Consider the following 21,917-nt stretch of genomic DNA (forward strand, 5'->3'; position numbering starts at 1 on the left):
AAACAAAAAAAAAGTGGTCAAAAGACCTGAAGATACACTGCAGCAAAGAAGATATACAGATGGCAATTACACATATGAAAAGATGCTCAACATTGTATGTCATAAGGAAACTGCAAATTAAATCATCACTGAGATATCATAACACACCTATTAGAATGGATAATATTTTTAAAACACCCTCTATTAGATGTTGCCAAATATGTGAAACAACAGAAACTCTCATTGATTGATGCTTAGGATACAAAACCGTATATACAGCCACTCTGGAAGACAGTTTGACAGTCTCTTACAAAGTTAACCATAGGCATACCATACAATCCAGCAATTGTACTACTACGTATTTACCCAAATGAGTTGCAAATTTATGTTCCACAAAAACGTGCATGGATAGTTATAGCAGCTTTATTCACGATTGCCAAAACTTGAAAGCAACCAAGATGTCCTTCAATGAGTGAATGGGTAAAACAACTGTGGTATAGCCATACAATGAATTATTATTCAGTGATTAAAAAGAAACAGGCTTGGGAATTCCCTGGTGGTCCAGTGGTTAGGACTCAGTGCTTACACTGCTGTGGGCCTGGGTTTGAACCCTGGTCAGGGGGCTAAGATCCCACAAGCCGTGAGGGGCAGCCAAAAACAAAAAGAAACAGGCTATGAAGGCACAAAAAGACAAGAAGAAACCTTAAATGCATACTGATAAGTGAAAGAAGCTACATACTATATGATTCCAAATATATGACATTCTTGGAAAGGCAAAACTATAGACACAATATCAAGATCAGTAGTTGCCAGAGGTTGGGGCTGTGGGAATTCATATAGGTAAAGCGCAAGAGATTTTTATGGTGATGAGATAATACTTTATGATACTGTTATGATGAATACATGACATTAATCCATAAACCTGTACAACACAAAGAGTGAATCTTAGTGTAAACTATGGACTTCTGTTCATAATAATGTATCAGTATTGGTTCATTAACTTTTAGAAAATGGACCACACTAATACAAAATGTTAATAGTAGAGAAAACTGCATGCTAGGATGGAGGGGAGAGAAGGTAGGGGAAGGAATATGGAAGAAAGGAAGGAAGAAATCTTTATATTACCTGCTCAATTTTTCTATAAATCTAAAACTTTCAGAAAAAGATAGTCTTTTAGTTAAAAAAAAAAAAAAAGGAGCAAACAGAGTGTCTGTAAACTGAAGCCAATAACAAATCATAGTATATGAACTCCAAAATTATCTTGAAATTTTAGGTTAAGTTACCATACTCTGAACAATGTTGGAGTTAGGGTGGACAAGAAATATATTATTTTTTCATCAACTTTTAAAACAAAAACTGAGAGGGTTTTGTCAGTAAAAATGTATAAAATAGCTGAAGACAGTGTTCTGTAGTCATATGCTCTGGGTTTGAATTTCAGCTTCATACTTACTTGTCAAATTAGTTAACTACTCTGAGCTTTAGTTTTTCTCATGTGCAAATTGGCAATTATACTGCATCTCCCTCAGAGGGTCGTTATATTAAACAAAATAATGTGTGCAAAGAGCTTGGTGCAGTTCCTAGTACAGGGTCAATACTCAATAAATTATTTCTGCTACTTATAATTATGCAAACTAAGATAAAAAATTCACCTATCTATAAATAAATTACTTGGTTCCTAAGGACAAAAATCTGTTAAATATCAGTCATCTCATTGATGTAATAAAAACTTACCTGGGCTTAGTATAAAGCTCCTAAATATACTTTTCTATACTGTCTTTGAAAAATTGCAAAAAATTTTACTTTCAGATGACTAACAAGTTCTATTTCAATATTACTGTTTAGTTTAAAAATTCACACATCTGATGAATGTAGTAGAAAAAGAACACAGGGTCAGTCTAGATTTGATGAAAAAAAACAATGTTAACTTCCCTGAACTTCAATTCCTAGTTTTTTAAAGATCCCATTCAGTTCTTAGATTTTATGTTTCTAATAGCTGATTATCTTGATGACTTTTAAAATTCATTTAACTATCATTTATTGACTGACCTCTAATGTACACTGAGTATAAAAATAAAAGAACTCTATTCAAGAAGAAAACTTTTACAGAGTTAGATCCAATTGAAAATAAAGTCCTACTGAGAGACTTATTAAAACTGAAATAATTGCTGTCAAGAATGCAACTTAGGGCTTCCCTGGTGGCACAGTGGTTAAGAATCTGCCTGCCAATGCAGGGGATATGGGTTCGAGCCCTGGTCAGGGAAGATCCCACATGCCACGGAGCAACTAAGCCCGTGTGCCACACCTACTGAGCCTGTGCTCTAGAGCCCGTGAGCCACAACTACTGAGCCCGTGTGCCGCAACTACTGAAGCCCATGTGCCTAGAGCCTGTGCTCTGCAACAAGAGAAGCCACCGCAATAAGAAGCCCACGCACTGCAACGAAGAGTAGTCCCCGCTCGCCGCAACTAGAGAAAAGCCCTTGTGTAGCAATGAAGACCCAACACAGCCAAAAATGAATAAATAAAATTAAAAAAAAAAAGAATGCAACTTAATTTTTTAAAGTGTATTAAATACACTGAAATATTCACTGTCTAAACATGATCACATTAAGATTAGAAATATTTTTGAGACTTTATTTTGATTTTTAAATATAAGCACTATTATGATAGAATACATGACTATGAATTTAATTATCATAGCTACAAAATAATTTAATGTTTATTGAACGCTTATTATACTTAATAATTATTAGCCAGAATTATTAACAATCACTCTGCTATTCTGTGATATAGGACCCATTAACAACATTTTACAGAAAAGGAAACTGAGGCTCACCAGTAAAGGTTATAAGGTTTTCATTTATTGAGCACTTACCATAGTAAAGCACTAGGCTCAGTGTTTTATACATATCATTTTATTTAATCCTTTCAACAACCCTGTGATTCAGTTACTTGCTCCAATTTACACATAAGGAAATAAGATTTAAGCAGTTAAGTAAAGCCAAAGATTACAAATATACTAGGTGGCTGAGCACGAACTCAAACCTACATGCAATGATCCCAAAGCCCACTCTTTATCATTACAATGGGAACTCTTTCAAGGTAACAGACAAACCTCCCTCCTTCATTAGTCATGGCTTTAATATATTTTTTTTGGTAGGTTAACAAATTAAAGATGCTAAAAGAAATTCTTTGTTCATTTTTGTTCTCAACTTTTCCTGGTTGAAATTTAATTATAGGCAGTACCTAACACACAAAAGCCCTCCTGCAAGCAATCTAAAGATCTCTGACCTCCCGAAAAAACTAGCATTCTAACTATGCAGGAATTACAGCCCCTGAGAAAATATTCTGTAAACAGATCCAAAAATGGATCTCGGGACAGAAAGGTAAAAAGTGAAAATGGCTTAGGGGAAAAAAATTCTAAAAACTTACTCTCAGTTTCCTGGTAGGTGCCCTGATTCCATTACAAATTATCCCTACTGATCTAAATTTTTTTTCGTTTTATTTACTTTCTCTTACCCTATCTGAAATTTCATCAATGAAATTTTCATTGGAGTTATCAAGCATTTTTTCTTAAAAAGAAAAAATTCTGGAGAGATTATCAGTCATTATCAAATTTGTGTAAATTTATATAAATATAGCTTTCTTCCTTTAAGATGAGTTAAAAACAGCTACCCCGAAAAGTTTAACTTAGAATGCAACCTCTATCCATTCTAATAGGTGCATTTGAGGCTCAGAGCACCTAAAAGGGATTCTGCAGACCTGAGGTAGATGCTGCAGTGAACAGGGAAGGCAGGATGAATGCCCTGGGGAAGTTCACTAGTGAAGGGGTGGGATAACACAGGAAGCTTGCCAAATATAAACCACTTACTTCAGAACTTTGCCCAGACTGGGAATCTGCAAATGGAAGAAAGAGAACTTTTTTCCTACTATCTTCTGGAAATTCAAAACTCAAAATTTTTCTTTCAGTATGCAGTACCTCTATACTATGTGTTAAACAAGGTTTTAGTGTTTATTATATGGAAAGGTGGGTTTCAATATCTGTTGCCCTAACTCATTGTTGAACTGGAGATTAAAAGTACATTTTTAAGTTACAGACATCCTTTTCAAAAAATAATTTGAATGAAGTGAAAAGTATTACTCCTTCCTCCCCTAAGTCTTCCATCAATTTGCATTAGACTCCTCAATCCTGACAACTGTAGGGTGACTTAAAATACCCAGTTTTCCCACCTAACCTCAATGTCAGCGCATGCTATAAATTATTATCCCTAACTTTCAATTAACTATGTCAAAGTAAAGTTCCAAAGAATGTAGATATTAAGATTAAATAACTAGGTATAAAATGTTCTTTTCCAACTGGTAACCATAAACGGAACAAAGTACCTATATATAAAGTGTAACTTGACTTTTTCATTAATATGTAATAGACAATAGTTAACTTTTATAGAGCCGTTACTTTCTATCAGTTAAAAATAAAATTATTACCTTCATGAAGGAGCTTGAGTTTAAATTCAGGTCTCAAGCATTCTACTATCCCCAGAAATGCCCTCTCTTTTCCACTGAAGTTCTTCCTTTGGGGGGCACTAAATCATGATGGTTGGGGCTTCAGTTATGTGAAGGCTATAACTATGTCTTCACAGCAGCATTTTTTCTGTAATGAGAAGGTATTCAATGTATATTTATTTTCCAACACATAAAGCAAGCTACTAGATTTTGTTCTGCAGGTTTTACTATAAAATAGCCATTACCAGCCTGGTATAGTTTACCCAGCAATTGACTCGGTTAAAGTGACGTAAAGACTAGGACTGTCTTTATGGAAGACTGCATGTGTCCAGGGGTTGGTGACTTAACCGGTGTTGGGGATTTGGACTAAGGCCTTGTTTCAACTCTCACATTCTGTAACTACTACAGAAACAAAAACGTCCACAGTAAATTGCATTTTTCTCCACAATGAAAATATTTACTAACTGAACACATTTTGGAGCCACAGAAGCTTGAAAATAAGGGCTTCCCTCCTCATATCCCATCCCCTATAAAATCCTAGAATTAAATTGATAAGCTTATTTCTTAAGTAGTATTGGGATTGGATAAAGAGAACAGAAAGAAAAGAGAAAGCATTAAATATATAACCTAGAGGCTTAGTAATAATTGGAGTTCAGAAAACATACTAAGGCCATTAAATTTTGCTGGCAAACTGCTTTCTAGAATGTTTCACATCACATTTTAAAAAGTGAATTTTACCTTATACCTAAAGCAAAGATTAGGAAGAATTAGAAGTTCAATGTTTTAATTTATAGCAAAAAAGGGCTTTTATTGTTTATACATATTGAATACATGGCAGAGGGGAACACACTAGTCAGGCTGTAGTTACTCAAATCTCTGTAGACCAAGTTGGGGCTACTGCTGTTTTTTGATTTTGTTCAACAGCAAATCTATTTGTTCAAAACATTAAAGGTAATTCTCAGCTGTAATTTCTTAAAAACTGTCTTAATATTTGATTTTTTTTTTTTTTAGTTTTCCCGATAGACTTTTGTGTGGTAAAATTTATCTGTTAAAACCAATAATCTAAGAGTAAATCCCCAAACCGGCTAACTGAAGGATGAAGCCACTTGAAGTTTAGAGTTTCTCTTAATTCTAGGCACTTTGGTTAATGTCTCAAGATTTAAAGGATATTGAAATCTTATATTTAAAATCAGTGTCTGACCTTATTAACTACATTAAAAAATACTGCTCAAAAGTACTTTAGAAAATAAAATTTCCCTCATCTTTTAGGGTAGGTAAACAACACAATGTTCCTTCTATGATGTATACAAAATTGCTATGAATCAGTGGTGTCAAAAATTAAATGAAGACTCCTAATTCACAAATATTTTATAGAGTAATTTATTTCTTAAAAGATGGGTTTTGCAAGTTGTATTGTGTTAGTTAAATCAACATCAAAATGTTAAATGTATGCAAATATATATAAACAATCTATTTCAACTTTTCATTTTTCAGTGAAAAAAATTTTAAGCTAGTGTTCACAATGTCTCTTTTCCTTTATCTAAGGTTTGCCCTCTCTATAAACTTCCCTGTAATCTTGGTTTCTACCCATTTCTTACCCTGTACATACATACCTCTTTTTACCTCTTTGCTCTTTGAGGGATTTACAAATTATTTCATTTAATCCTCACAATGACTCTAAGGTAGAGCTTATTATCTATTTATAGATAAGAAAACCAAAGCTGTCTAGTAACTTGGTTAAGATCACAGAACATTAGAGCTCAGATTCAAAACTAAGTAGGAAAAAATCACCAAAACCAATTAGGACTCCAAAGCCCAAACACTGTCTTTATATCATACTACACCATGCCATTACATACAGAAAAAAAAAACCTATAATAAAGAGAAACATTTTCCAAGCTGTAGTTCTCCAGATAATGCGTCTTCGTAAGAAACCTAGTAAATGAATCATGTAGGAAATCATTAGAACCAAAAGCTTGAAGTTAATATTCTAAGCAAAGTTAAGAAAAACACTCAGAGTAAAAATACTAATTACTCTTAGGTATTACATAGAGGGAAAACGAAATACAACACATAAGCCACTGTTGAAAAAACACCAAAGCCATCATACTAGGTGTTCAGGTATCTTGGAATGCTTGTTAACTAATTTTCCCTTAACTCAAGGTCTCAGTCAAATGAAGAGTATTTTAGTGAATTCAACATTTCTGCTTTGTAAATTGAAGTTTTATCTTATTAAGCACATATTTAAGTTCTGTATCTTACTGATCATAGAAAATTTTTCCATTCGAATTAGGATCAACCTGTATTGAATATCAGGTACAGTATTTTCTTATTTTGATAAATTTCAAATTAATGATAGTTAAAAATGAATTAATCTACTGATTACACATTTAAAAATATATTTTAACCAATGATATATTAACAATTAAAAATTACCTGAAGAACCTATTAGAAGTTTTATTTCAGGTTCTATGAATTTTAATTCAGACCATTTTACTGCTGTAACTCAAAAATTACTTATGATTAAAAGCAAAGGATGTTTGAAACTGTCAAATTTCTTTTTACTTCTACCAGATTCAAAATATATGGATTAAATAACAAGACTTCAATTAAGAAAGAGAAAAAAAAAAGTGTTTCAAACTTCAGGTGGTCTAACTTATGCATACAATTCTCACAATTACAATGAATCACATGGTTAAATAACCATGGCTTCTATTTGCAAGCCCAATCCTTTCCTAGGCCCTCAGCACAGACGTTTTCTCTTTTTACTCCTCTAACCATTAAGCTAGTCTTTCTTACTTGTTCATGTTGCCATAGCTCCCAGTTAAACTGACATCTAAAGGATAACGATGGTAAAAACAGTTAACATCTACTATGTGGCACTTAATCTCACAGTTGACCAAGGTGTGGCACAGAGAGGCTAATAAATAAGCAGCTGAGGCAGGATTCGAACCCAGGCATTCGGGTTCCACGGCCTGCATTCTAAGAAGGTGAATAAATTGAAAATAGTCTTAGTTTCATTGTCACTGCGCACTATTAACAGATTATTTTACGTTTACAATTGTTTAAATCCCTTCTCATAATCTATGGTTGACTTAAATATCATATGTCTACTTAACTGTTGTACATCTTGAAGCAACGTAACAAAGGAAAGCTTTAGCTATCTTCACCTGCACACAGACCGCTTTGCCCCAAATTCTGCAATCCAGTTCTGCCTTACTCTAAACTGCCGTCTCTTTAAGAAGTCCCCCTCTTGAAAGATTTCCGGCGAACGCCTTAAAAAGCGACTAGGAGAGCTGAGTAGTATCTCTCCAACCATCCTCCCTCAGAAAAACAACTAAATTCCATTAGAATTATTCTCGGGACCTTTTGAGAATAAGACATAGGCCTTTGGGTAACTTCAAGACGAAAAAAAAAAAAGTCAAAAAGCGTTGGGAGAAGGTGTGGGAGGACGCCTTTCCCCTTCTAAAAGGAAGGTATAAAGGGGCTCATAAAGAGAAAAAAGGAACCCTAAAATGCGGGGCGGCACATAGGACCACACAGCGGGCGCTCCCGGCCAGGGGGTCCGAGTCCTCCTCCGTGGTGGTGCGCCCTTGTGCTCAGCAACCCTCCTTAAGACACCTAACCTCCACCTTCTCCAGCCTGCCGGCTCGGGGCCCACGGACCCCGTCCGGGCGGGGGACGGTAGGCCTCGTCAGGAGGGGCCCCGAATACAGCCCGAGGCGGGGCGCGAAAGGCGCCACCAAAGCCCGTCAGCGGCAAGGGGCGGGGGCCGGCGGTTGCTCAGGGACCGGGCGGGTCAGGAGGTGACGGGAGGAGGAGGCAGCAGGAAGAAAGGGGGATTGGGAAGCAGCGTCCCGTCCGTCGGCGCGGACAGCTCTGCCAAACCTCCGACTCCCCCAGTCCCGCCGCCGCCGAGCACCCTACAGGGCGAGAAGGGAAGTCCACAAAGTGCTGGAGCAGAGGGGAGAAAATTCAAAACGAGTCTACTCAACCTCGTCTTGGCTCCGAGGCCCCGCCATGGAGACCAGCACAGTGCGCACGCGCGCCCCTCCCGGAGCGCGCAGCGCAGTCGCTTGAGATAAGACCACTATCAGCCACCGTCGCTAGTTTCCCTTCTGATTCGTTCTTTTTTTCGTATCCCCGCCTCTCACCTGGATCTAAAGCCTGAAGCTAGTGTCGAGAACCCTAGAAAAATCTCGGTAGCCTGAGAGTCTGATTGGGAGTATGCTTGAAAAAGTAAACCTGGAAAGGCTTTAGTGAATTAGAGCTGAAGGCAGAGGAAATATAATAGATAATTTGGCTGGAGTCGGGAAGGTTTAATGCAAATAAGATAGCCTAAGGGCAGCGTGGGAAAAAAGACTACAATACCCAGTGGTTACAGTGTGTGAGAAGCGCTGCTTTCTGGGGGTTGTAGTATCTAGGAGCTGTGTTTGAATTATCGGGACTGAGGATAACCTGTTAAAATTAAAAAAGAGAGAGAGAGAGGAGAAGCCTATTTGAATCGGGCCTCTCTGTATCTTCACAATCGATTGTAAGCTTAAATATATTTTTTAAAAATACAGACAGATTAAAGGGACGCACCGCCTTTAAGACTATGCTTTACTAATCGATGACTCCTAAATCTAGGAATAGGTAGTTGATGTTTGTGGGCTGGGCCTTGTGGAAGAGAAGCCTCGTGGTGCCTCCTGGCTGAGGAGGCCCGAGGAAAGAAAGCGGAAGCCCAGTGTTCGACTGCTGCTTTTCTCTGACACGTGCGGTCTAACTTTGAGCTGCCTCTTTTTGCAGTCCTGAGAGGCCAAAGCGCCGGTTGTCTGTTACCCATACGTTTTCGTAGGCAAGCCATGGCTCAGCTCCAGACACGCTTCTTCACTGACAACAAGAAGTAAGTAAGCGTACTCCCTTTCTCTCCCCTTCTCTCCTCCCCCCTCCCGCCTCCCGCCCCCCAGTCCCGGGATCCTTTCCACTCCGGTATGACCTTGTGCATCCCTGGTTATCTTTGCCATCAATTCACTTTTTCCCTTTTTTTGGCTGGATTCCTCGCTTGAGCGAGTTTTCGTTCAAATGGAAGCGGTACCTTGCGAGGATTTCTCAAGGATCACCGAGCCTTCTTGCCTAGACTCAGGTTGTATATAATTTGAATTGTGAGTGTAGAGGGACCTGAAGGGCTTCAGGTTTGCTTCCTGAATGAAGTGCATTATGTAATTGAACAGTGAACAACGGACCAAGTCGTTATAGGCTGTCTGCTTAGTGGTATTTCACAGTCTGAAAACACAACTTCATTTTCCTACGTGGGTGATAGACGATGCTTTTCTAAACCATGCTAGAAGGTGGAGCTCTCAATAGGGAGTTGGTAGAACTGGTTTTTGATGAGTATGAAGTCAATTCAGTTACAGATTTGTGTATTTATATACATAAATCTACACGTATACGTGTGTATATATATATACCTGTATGTGTATACCTATATGTATGTAAACATTTTACAAATGGTCCCCAGGTATGTAGCAATCATTTGAAACCTAATTATATTCTGCTTTGTGGCGTATATTACACTATTAATTAACTTTTTTTTGTTTCGCCTGGTCCCTTCAACTATATTGTAAGCCTCTTGATTGTAGAGACTATCTTATGCTTCTTGGATTGACTGAGTCAACAAATGTTTGTCAAGTTCTTCTGGAACTGATGATAAATAATAAATATTTGTTGTATTAACAAGCTAATGTCAGCTATAAACTAAAAAACTCCCACCTCAATTAAGATTATATTTTTGATTCTGTGTTTGTAGCTTTATGTGTTGACCTGGTACATCATATTCACTCCTCTTGTATTGTTGCTTACAGTACATTTAAATTGTATTATCAATACAGATGAGTATATATACTTAGTCGAAATGCTTCTAAAGGAATATGGTGATGGAATAGCATGATCACTGTATTTTTTCTAATTAAAAATTTTATGGAGATTATTGTTGATTCACATGAAGTTTTAAGAAATATTAGAGCACTGTATTTTAACTCCTGTGATAAATGGATAAACATCATATGTGTATATGTGTGTTTGTGTTTATATATTTAGGTTTTCCAAAAAGGTAACAAAACCTAGAAATTAAACTTCTGGCTTCTTCCTTTCACGCAATACGTTCTCATCAGTAAAATGAGAGGGGAAAGTAGATTTATTCATGTATATGTGTATAATTTACATATGCATGTATCTTCCTATATGAGTATGTAATTATGCTACTTTTCCCTACTCATCTTACTGGCCAAAATATCATAGTAAACCAAAACTTTAAATTTCTAGGCTTTGTTATCTTTTGGAGAACCTAAATAACTTTTTACTTTTTTCAGCATGATAAATATATAACTATAGCCTTACTACTCAAAGTGTAGTTTGCAGACCAGCAGCATTGGCATCACTTGGGAGCTGGTTACAAAAAGCAGAATCTCAGACTGTACCTCAGACTTGCTGATTTAGAATCTACATTTTAGCAAGATCTGAAACCTCCATCCCCCTCTCCCATTGTGACAAAAAGAGACTTACCATAGCATGTCTTGGTGAGCCCTGGAAGTTCTACCTTAACATCTTTTGAAACTTTTACATTCCCCACAAATATAGCCTAAATTCAGACCTTATGAAGACTTTTTTGGTTTTGTTTTTTGTAACAACTTTATTGAGATGTAATTCATGTGCAATAGAATTCACACATTTAAGTGTCCAATTCACTAGTTTTGAGTGTATTTGCAGAATTATGCAACCATCACCACAGTAAATTTTAGAACATTTTTCATCATCCTTTAGCTGTTACCCCCTCCCCCCACACCCAAATACTTCCAAATCCCCCCAGCCCAGGGCAATCACTAATTTACTTTCTGTCTCTATAGATTTGTCTGTTATGGACATTTCATATAAATAGGATTATACAGTACATGGTCTTTTGTGACTGGCTTCTTTCACTTAGTATGATGTTTTTCAAGGTTCATCCATGTTGTTTTATATATATATATATATATACCTATATATATAAAACAGGGCTCATCAAGACATGTTGTAATAAATCTCTTTTTGCCACAATGGGAGCGGGGGTGGGGGGAAGGCTTTTATATATATATATATATATATATATATATATATATATATATATATAAGTACTTCATTCCTTTTTACTGCTCAATAATATTCCGTTGTATGGATATACCAAGTTGTGTTTCCATTGTTCAGTTGATGGACATTTGGGTTGTTTTCACCTTTTAGCTATTAGGAATAGTGGTGGTGTGAACATTTGTGCACAAGTTTTTGTGTAAACATATATGTTCATTTCTCTTGGGTATATACTTACGAATGGAGTTGCTGGGTCAAGTGGTAATGCTGTGTTTAACTTTTTGAGGAACTGCCAGATTTTTCCAAAGCAATCATACCATTTTACCTTTCTACCAGCAATGATAAGGGTTTAATGTCTCCACATACTCACCAACACTTAATATCTGTCTTTCTTATTGTAGCCATCCTAGTGGGTATGAAGTGATATCTCATTGTGGTTTGACTTGCACTTCCTTTATGACTAACAGTGCTCAGCATCTTTTCATGTGCCTGTTGATCATTTGTATACCTTCTCTGGAGAAATGTCTATTTCGATCCTTGGCCCCTTTTTAAAATAGGGTTGTCTTTATTACTGAGTTATAAATGTTCTCTATATATTCTAGATACATGTTCCTTGTCAGATATGTGATTTGCAAGAATTTTCTCCCATTCTCTCTCACAAGAGTTTCTTAATCTGCCTCCTGCTGTGTGTGCCTGTAATCCAGTCTCTGCAGTGCTGCCAAGAAAGATCTAACTAAACAAAATTCTGATGATGTTATTTGACTTGGACAGTGGTTCCTCCATTGCCTAGGGAAAGAAGTAAAAAGTACTTCACAGAGCATCTAAACTACTCCATGCACATCTCTTTAGCCTTATCTTTGGTCACTGTCTAGAGTAAAGTAACACTTTCTGGAATAAGCTGGGTGGGCAGCTCTTTAATAACTCTTAGCTATTTTTTTTTGCTGCTCTCCCTGCTTTCCTGCACCCCTTCTTTCTGCCTCGCCACACTTCACCTGGCAGAAACTCACTTTTCTAGATGTAGTGTAAGAGTGATGTTTTTTATGCATCCTTTCAGACTCTGTTCTCCCAGCCCCCTTTTCTCTGGTTGAAATGACCTACCACTTCCTTGTTCTCCCATTTTATGTATTACTTATGACACTGTTCTTACATACTTCCCTCGTATTTGATTACCAGACTTTAACCCTTTCCAAGAACAGAGACCACAGGTTAATTCACTTTTTGTTAACCCCATGTAGCAAAATGTCTGGCATGTATTAGATACCCAATAAATGTTTGTTGAATGAATAAATGCACATTTGTTAAAACATCTATAGACTTGATTTATTGTTTCCTTTTTGTAGATATGCGGTAGATGATGTTCCTTTCTCGATACCTGCAGCCTCTGAAATTGCTGACCTTAGTAACATCATTAATAAATTGCTTGAGGCCAAAAACGGTGGGTATATATACTCTGAAAAGTTAGGAGAAAGCACAGTGACACTAACTAGACTGAAATACATGACATGTTATTTATAGCCCTTTGGGGGCATTATTTTATAATATTGCATGGATTTTATCATGGTAAAATTTATAACATGGATTTCCCTACTGTATGATAGTTTGAAAAATGCTTTGAAATAAGTTTTCAGGAAAAAAGAAATTCAGTTTAATCTGCTTTTAAGGCAATATGGAGAGAAGGTGGTTGAGATTTAGGAGTAAAGATTTTAGTGTAAAAGTTGTGATGTAGAGGTAATGAAGACGTGAGGGCTAGATTGGGTAGGCATAGAACAAGCATCTTGGTGCTTCTACAAAGCAAAATTACAATATCTGAATTTGAGCATTTGTTTTGTATAATAACAAATGCCAGTATTAATACTAGTATTTTATTTAAGTATTTAAAATTCATTTTAAAATAATGGATAAAACAAACATAAATATGCTACAGTATCAAGTAAAACATTTATAAAGATATAAATTAAAATAAATTAAACGTATGTAAAAAAAATTATGGGCTATAAATTTATATGTAAATTTAATATAAAATTAAAATGATTTGAACATTGTAAAATTAATATGAACAATGTATGCAAAAATATTGATCAAACAAGATTGGTCATAAGTTGATAATGGTTGAAGTTGGGCGATAGGTATAGGAAGGTTTATTATTCTCCACTTTTGTATATGTTTGGAATTTTCTATAATAAAATGTTTCTTTAAAAAGTAATGAAACCATATATATAGTAGAAGATTTAAACATGAAAAATGGAAAATAACATAAAGCATAATCTTTAAAAACAAAATTTGTCAATGGAGCCATCATTTAGAGGCAAGCTTTTTTTTTTTTTTTTTTTTTTTTTGCGGTATGCGGGCCTCTCACTGTTGTGGCCTCTCCCGTTGCGGAGCACAGGCTCCTGACGCGCAGGCTCAGCGGCCACGGCTAATGGGCCCAGTGGCTCCGCGGCATTTGGGATCTTCCTGGACCGGGGCACGAACCCGTGTCTCCTGCATGGGCAGGCGGACTCTCAACCACTGCGCCACCAGGGAAGCCCTAGAGGCAAGCATATTTTTATGCAGATGTTTCTGATGCTTTTAAAGCTCTTTTGATTCTACCCTAGTTGGAGGAATGGGGAGGTGAGAATTGTAAACTATATTTTACACTTCCTCTTCCAAAAATCTTATAACTTTTTTGTTAAGCTTAAGATGTTTTTGAACAACTTTTTTGCAGGGGGACAAGGTCTTTTCATTGTTAGCAAGATATAGTTCTTGATACAGAGATATTCACATAGCATTTCCTATCGGTTCTTATCTTTCATCATGGATGTACAATAGTGTAGAGATTCTGATGCATAGTTAGTTTTCTAAACTCCAAAGATGTCATATATTCTACTTGTTGAAAAACTCTGAACTAGCATAAGAATTATTTTCTTGCAAGACACTTTGCAATATCAGTATATGGTTGGTTGTTGTTACCCAAATATTTGCATATTTTTCTAAACTTGTAGATGAACATTGATTTGTCTTTTTGTGTAAATCGATTAACTGAGTCACTGCTCTTGAGTTGAAGATGCAAAATGATTCAGATTTTTATTTTATTTTATTTATTTATCTTTGGTTGCGTTGGGTCTTCATTGCTGCACGCGGGCTTTTCTCTAGTTGCGGTGAGCAGGGGCTGCTCTTGATTTCGGTGCGCAGGCTTCTCACTGCGGTGGCTTCTCTTGTTGCAGAGCATGGGCTCTAGGCACACGGGCTTCAGTAGTTTTGGCTCACGGGCTTTGTTGCTCCGCATCATGTCGGATCTTCCCAGACCAGGGCTCAAACCCATGTGCCCTGCATTGGCAGGCAGATTCTTAACCACTGCGCCACCAGGGAAGCCCAGGTTCAGGTTTTTAAAAAAGTAACAAGCCAAAGAGTCAATGAGGGAATTTTTCTTTAAGAAGGATTTTATTATAGCTAATAAATCAGAAAGAATGAAGAATTTTTAGCATTTTGTAACTCCAAATGAAATAATGGATTTAAGAAGTGAATATCTATAGCTACTAAAGCCATTTATTAGGTAAAAGGCTAACAAAGAACGTTATGGTGGATGGGATCAGACTGACATCATCTGAACTCAGAGGTAGATCTTAATATCATAAAAGGAGACACAGTGAGATAGTGTGCTTTCTAATGTGATACAATAGGAAATATAATATGGTGTGTAAATATCTTGCCAGAAACAGACAGACCCAAAGTCTAATCAGGCATTTGGGTCTGCCTAATGTACAGGTTGTATGTAGGTGGTAGAGGAACATGTTAAAGGATACCTTGGAGATACAATCAACCAAAGCCAGAATGTAAGAAGTATTACAAGAAGACCCAGTTTCTTCAGCAAATAAAAGGCAATGGAAAAAAAGGACAGAGAACTGTTAAAGATATTAATCAAATATAATGTGAGGACTTCGGATGCTGATTCTAGAAAGCTCACTGTTAAAAGACATTTATGAAACAAGGAAATATGAACATTGACTGGCTTTATGGTATTAAAAGGAATAAGTAATGTTAAATTTTTAACATTGTGACTTTTTTAGTCTTTATATTTTAGAGATTACACACTAAAGCATTTACAGATGAAATTATATCATTTCTGAGTTTTGCTTTAAAAAAAACCAGCAGGAGAGTGGAGGGAGGAGTATAGATGATTGTCCATGAGTTGGTAAAAGCTGGGAATGAGGATTCATTATGTTATTCCTACTTTTGTATATATTTGGGATTCTTCTTAGAATACAAAGGTTTCCTTAATCAACATGATTACACCATCAACAATAAAAATACTATACCAACAGAACAAAGTATTTCTCTTCTTAAAAATCACATAATATACTGGAATACATGGTCTGATTGTGCCATGGAGAAATTCTGGAGAAACTTGGAGGCCATACTAGGATAATAGGTACCTGTTTGTTTTGGGGGGTCTCTCATTTACCTCTGTCAATACCACTTCAGGTCCTAACAATGATAATTTTATTATGTATTTTCTTTAGAGTTCCACAAACATGTGGAGTTTGATTTCCTTATCAAGGGCCAGTTTCTGCGAATGCCCTTGTTCAAACACATGGAACTGGAAAACATCTCATCAGTAAGTTCAAATGCTTACCTGCTCTATTTTACTTAAGGTATTACCATATAATGTAGGAAAACTTCATTTAGAATCAGCCTGAATCTACAGGAACCAAGAGCCTTTTGATTACTGTTTTTTCCTAGAAACTGAACCTCGGTTTCTATATCTTCAATGTTTAAATTCCCTCTTTTTTTCTAAAAGTATTATTCAAGAAATGCAGATGAATGAACAAGGAAAGATAACTTCATATTTGTGGAACAGTTGTCAAGAAAGGGAATAGCAAATATATGTTTACTACTAATAAAGGTATATAAAATGATTGTGTACATATATAAACTTATGGGTTAGGTTATTGTGATTTATAGTGATTGCCCCTTCCTCTAATTTTCAAACTTTCCTTATTATTACTTTTATAATTTAAAATATTTATAATTGCTTTTATGATTAGGGGGGCAATTTTTGGAACTGTGGTGAAATATACTGTGGCCTCTCCCCTTGCGGAGCACAGGCTCCGGACGCGCAGGCTCAGCGGCCATGGCTTACGGGCCCAGCTGCTCCGCGGCATGTGGGATCTTCCCGGACCGGGGCACGAACCCGCGTCCCCTGCATCGGCAGGCGGACTCTCAACCACTGAGCCACCAGGGAAGCCCTTAACCATTTTTAAGTGTACAATTAAGTGGCATTAAATACATTCACAATATTATGCAACCATCACCGCTATCCATTTCTAGAATTTTTTCATCCTAAACAGAAGCTCTGTATCCATTAAACAGCATGCTTTTATGATTTTATAAAGTTTCTTATATTCTTTTTTTTCTACTTTTAGCATAAGTTTTCCAAGGTCATTAATATTTCTTGATATTACTCTTAGCATATGGTTAGGTCAAATAAAGTTTTTCACTTTTTATATGGCTCCAAAATTTCTGGATTCTGAAGGGGAATTATTACATGAAGGAGATAAATTACACCGGGGGTCCTTTATTTTCATAACATACCATTTAAAAACTGCACCACCTGATTTATTTTTTTTTTATTTTTGGCGATACGCGGGCCTCTCACCGTTGTGGCCTCTCCCGTTGCGAAGCACAGGCTCCGGACACACAGGCTCAGCGGCCATGACTCACGGGCCCAGCCGCTCCGCGGCACGCGGGATCCTCCCGGACCAGGGCACGAACCCGTGTCCCCTGCATCAGCAGGCAGACTCTCAACCACTGTGCCACCAGGGAAGCCCTCTCTTGATTGATTTCTGGTTTCTCTCTGTGACTAGGAAGAGGTTGTGGAACTAGAGTACGTGGAAAAGTATACTGCACCTCAGCCAGAACAATGCATGTTCCATGATGACTGGATCAGTGCGATCGACGGGGCAGAGGAATGGTATTGCCAGATGAATGTTTTTGTATCCATTTTAAGTGTACTATATGAATATTTTTCTCTGATTACTTGTTCTTTGTGAAAGTAATTTTGTGATATATATATATATATAGTGACCATGCCAAAGACCTTTAAATTTAGTGTAGTCAAGAAGAAACATATCTATTAATAGGTTTTCTTTTCTGTCTAAAGATGTTGTAGTGACATTTGTCTTCCGAATAGGTCGTGTGTCTTAGGGCATTTATTTGATTATGTTGCTTTTAAGACCAAGAATATAATTTGTTTCATAGAGGGAAAAAAACCTTTTCTAGCCACAGATCTCCCAGCCTACTACCCTGAAGATGCAGATCATGCTATTTTTAGGGCTGAAAAGGGCAGACTGGAATCAAGAAGGTATGAATCGTTCAGAGCAGATCCCCTCTGGCCTTACTGTAGAAAAACACCTCAAGAATGGATCTCAGTAGGAGCTTACTTTCAAAGAATGTCTCCCTGGAGTTATTACATAGTTATGTTTTTACTGGTTTTACTTTTACTTTAAATGGTTCTACTGGTTTTTTATTTAATGTTTTTCACTGGTTAAATACAAAGGACTATTAGGCTTTTCAAACAATTCGTTTAGCTTCCCTGGGAGTGGTATTATTTTACAACAATCATAAAAATGAAATCTAGGGTTTGTCAGTTACATTTTTATTTTAGGAGGTCAGGAAAAGCCAAATGTAACATCTTCTGATTTATTCTAGTGTGTTTTGAAATCTTAATCTTTATATTAAAGAAGAGTTTAAAAATATAATCCTCAAGGTTTACTTTATCAGTGCTTTAGAAATATAATTGATTTCAGGATTTGAGAAAAGCTGTTTTTTGTGTTTCATAGGACTTTTTTCTCCTCACAGGATCTTGACTGGTTCTTATGATAAGACTTCTCGGATCTGGTCCTTGGAAGGAAAGTCAATAATGACAGTTGTGGGACATACAGACGTTGTAAAAGATGTGGCCTGGGTCAAAAAAGGTTAGGACTCTGCCTAAATGGAGAGGAATCCTGGATAGGGAATTGGAAATAAGCCATTTTCGATGCTGGGGCAGAATGGGGACAGGATAAGAAATGTCTCATGCCTCAGTTTTTAAAGGGTCTTTCAAAAATATACACATTAAAAAACCCGTAAATCAGTAGAAGTGAATCCTAAAATTATATCACATAATATACATTTTCAAGTTAATATTGAGTGTGTTAAATGCATGTCTTTTATAGTTTTGTTTTGTTTTTTGGCTGTGCCCTGTGGCATGCGGGATCTTAGTTCCCCAACTAGGGATCGAACCCGCTCCTGCAGTATAAGCACGGAGTCTTAACCGCTGGACCTCCAGGGAAGTCCCTGTACTATTTTTGAAGAATCTTCCCTTTTATACCATAAGTTAGCTTCTTTTTTCAAAGATGGCTATATGAGGTCTTTTACCTTTTTAACATCTTTATCAACAACTACAAAAAATTCTGTTCTTTAGTTTTGGAACACTATTTAAAATTTTTGTACTAATTTGTCTCTTATCCTTGTGTTCTCCTTTCTTCAGACAATCTGTCTTGCATACTACTGAGTGCCTCTATGGATCAGACTATTCTCCTATGGGAGTGGAATGTAGAGAGAAACAAAGTGAAAGCCCTGCACTGCTGCAGGGGTCATGCTGGCAGTGTGGAATCTATAGCTGTTGATAGCACAGGAACCAAAGTAAGTAGCTATTGTGTTATTAGTACTGTGTTCAATTAGAATTTGAGCTTCTTGTGCAAAAATGTCTTTTCTACATAAAGTTACTGTGATCGGCCTACTTCCATAACAATTGGTAACTAAAGAATATGATTTCAAACCAAAAGTAAATACTCATAATGAGAGATATGAAGAGTCACTCCCTGACTCTGGGTATCTCTGGTTTAGAATTTTATATAAATAGCAGAAATTTTAAGAACTCAGGTAAAAAAGTAATTTCTTTATGTAACCTCCTCAAATCATAGTGATTGACATTTTCAGTCCTTCAGCTACTCATAGTGCTGTCATTAATTGAAAATGTCTAGCTGATCCCCTAAAACTTAGCATGCACTAAAGTTAGCATTAATCGAGGTTGTTTTACTATTACTGCTGATCTACTCTGTATCACAACAAAATGGTAAAAGGTCGTCAAGCGATGAGGGCAACACAGTATTTACTTAAGAGGGGTTACAAACTCCCTCACCGTTTGAAAATTCTCCAAACCACATGAAGTATTCTAGATTTAAGAGTGTTTCTTCAGCATTTCTTTGCCAGTTAGCGTAACAGAGGACGTTTCTGCATTCAAAGTTAAAAATTTATGAGTATTCATATTGAGGCATAAAGAAGGTTTACATGTTGTTGAGTCCAAACTTAAGTGAATTAACTGTACCCTGTCCTTTGGCTATAAGAGATAGAAACTCATCCTGAACATTTTTTAGCTTAAAAGACCCAAGGAGGGAGTGATGCACCACATCATGAGCAGGGTGATGATGCATTTGGATGTCAGGAACCAATGGAGTAGAGGCTTGCATGTGGCTAGCACACCTCCTCCCTCTCGTCTCCCCAAATTGACTTCATTCTCTTACCTCAGTCTGGCTTTCTCCACATGGCAATAAAACCTGGCCTTCAATATTCCCAGGTTTTACATCCTATACTGTCTGTCCCTGGAAAAAGATTAACTTCAGCTCTCTAAAACACAAGTTTTCAAAAAAAAAAAACAGTTTTTTTCAAAAAAAACACAAGTTTTCTCTTTCCTCTGAAGGAGGAAGAGACCTACTGCCACGGTGTAGGTCAGTTGCCCACCCTGATCTAAGCAACCATGGCCAGGGTACGGGCCCTATAAGAATGGCAGCTCTTTGGGCTTCCCTGGTGGCGCAGTGGTTGGGAGTCCGCCTGCCGATGCAGGGGACATGGGTTCGTGCCCCGGTCCGGGAAGATCCCACATGCCGCGGAGCGGCTGGGCCCGTGAGCCATGGCCGCTGGGCCTGCGCGTCCGGAGCCTGTGCTCCGCGGTGGGAGAGGCCACAACAGTGAAAGGCCCGCGTACCGCAAAAAAAAAAAAAAAAAAAGTAAGAATGGCAGCTCTTTCAGTTGCCATGAGATTGAGGGTACAACTTCCCAGAGACTAGGAAGACAGGCAGATAGGTGGTGCCATAGTAGTAAGGATTTCAGGGCAAAGTACAGATTTCAAGTTAAATAGCAGAAGAAAACCAGGCAAACAATATGATGGATTATATTGCAGACTCTTTTTCGCTTCATATATATTTTTTTTTAGTTTTGCAGTGGCTCCTGGGATAAGATGCTAAAGATTTGGTCTACAGGTAAATGAATGTTTCTTCTACATTGACTTATTAATGATATTTCAAGAATTTCAGTGAAAAAAAGACTTTTTAGCCCATATTTTTCTATAAAAAATGGACCAGAGCTTTTAAGGTCACAAATAAAGTACTATAGTATAGAGAAAAATTAGCATATTTCTTTGTGTTTCAAAATGTTTTTCTACTCTACCACCCCCTTATTTATTGGACGATGTCACTGAATCCCTGCAAGTACCAATAACACATCTGGTGCAGTGTGACATAACTACCTTAGTTCTCAGAGTTACCTTATTCAGGAACGTGGAAATAAACAAATTACCTTGAGTCATTTTGATATACTTTACTATTAGAGAAATTTCTTAGTTTAGCTGGTTTACTTTAAAAAAAAATTTTTAAATACAATTTTACCAAACTTAATTTTCTCACTTTGAAAACGTAGATTAGAAAGAACAATTAGAGGAGACAAGGGGACTCTTAGAGGAAAGTACCTTGATAATAGTAAGAAGACCCTGCTAGAAGAAAAGAAGGGGGAAAACCCACATATATTTTAAAAAGTAGTAGTACAGAACTATTTATTGCATGGGTAAGCAGATCAAAATACCTCTGTTGCTTCTGAGGAAATTGCTATATTACTGTACAACATCCTAAATACAGTTAAGCCCAGCTTAAACAGTTTTAAATAATTATGTGTAAAATGGCAGGAAATATAAATCCATTTTAGTTAAAGCAAACAGGTTTGAGGCAGAAAGTTGTTTGTGTAGGAATTTTTCCTTTTGTGAAATACTTTTTGATAGTGCTGGGTAGATGAGATATTATCTATGATTAGTTGTTACCCTTAAGGTGCTTATAGTCTAGTTTGGGAAAAGCACATGACATTTATAAAATAGTTACAAAACATTAAAATCTATGGTTTTTTTATCTGGGTTTGCTACCTAGTCAAATGATGGATAACGAAGATTTTAATCAAAAAATAACTATCGGGCTTCCCTGGTGGCGCAGTGGCTGAGAGTCCGCCTGCCGTTGCAGGGGACGCGGGTTCGTGCCCCGGACCGGGAGGATCCC

At 37.0% G+C, this 21,917-nt stretch overlaps 2 protein-coding genes across 4 annotated transcripts in view; one reads left to right on the forward strand and one right to left on the reverse strand.

The window, feature by feature from the left end:
• Positions 1-8,512, reverse strand: part of CARF (calcium responsive transcription factor) — a 53,961-nt gene extending 45,449 nt beyond the window's left edge. The window contains exons 1-2 of one of the 2 annotated variants that reach the window (XM_060016269.1): positions 8,475-8,512; positions 4,462-4,627 (exon numbers count right to left, since the gene is read on the reverse strand). The gene's annotated coding sequence lies outside the window, so the exon portion shown is untranslated. Of the gene's footprint in view, positions 1-4,461; positions 4,628-7,598 lie in introns of both variants that reach the window. The other variant, XM_060016270.1, reaches the window with a different exon arrangement.
• A 95-nt stretch (positions 8,513-8,607) lies between these two features.
• Positions 8,608-21,917, forward strand: part of WDR12 (WD repeat domain 12) — a 32,262-nt gene continuing 18,952 nt past the window's right edge. The window contains exons 1-8 of one of the 2 annotated variants that reach the window (XM_060016275.1): positions 8,608-8,681; positions 9,268-9,364; positions 12,921-13,015; positions 16,080-16,174; positions 17,424-17,530; positions 18,418-18,533; positions 19,088-19,242; positions 20,813-20,858. In XM_060016275.1, the coding sequence (XP_059872258.1) occupies positions 9,324-9,364; positions 12,921-13,015; positions 16,080-16,174; positions 17,424-17,530; positions 18,418-18,533; positions 19,088-19,242; positions 20,813-20,858 (655 nt within the window). In that variant the 5' untranslated portion in view covers positions 8,608-8,681; positions 9,268-9,323. The other variant, XM_060016277.1, reaches the window with a different exon arrangement.

This window comes from Delphinus delphis, chromosome 7, assembly GCF_949987515.2.
Source record: "Delphinus delphis chromosome 7, mDelDel1.2, whole genome shotgun sequence".
NCBI classification, from domain to species: domain Eukaryota; kingdom Metazoa; phylum Chordata; class Mammalia; order Artiodactyla; family Delphinidae; genus Delphinus; species Delphinus delphis.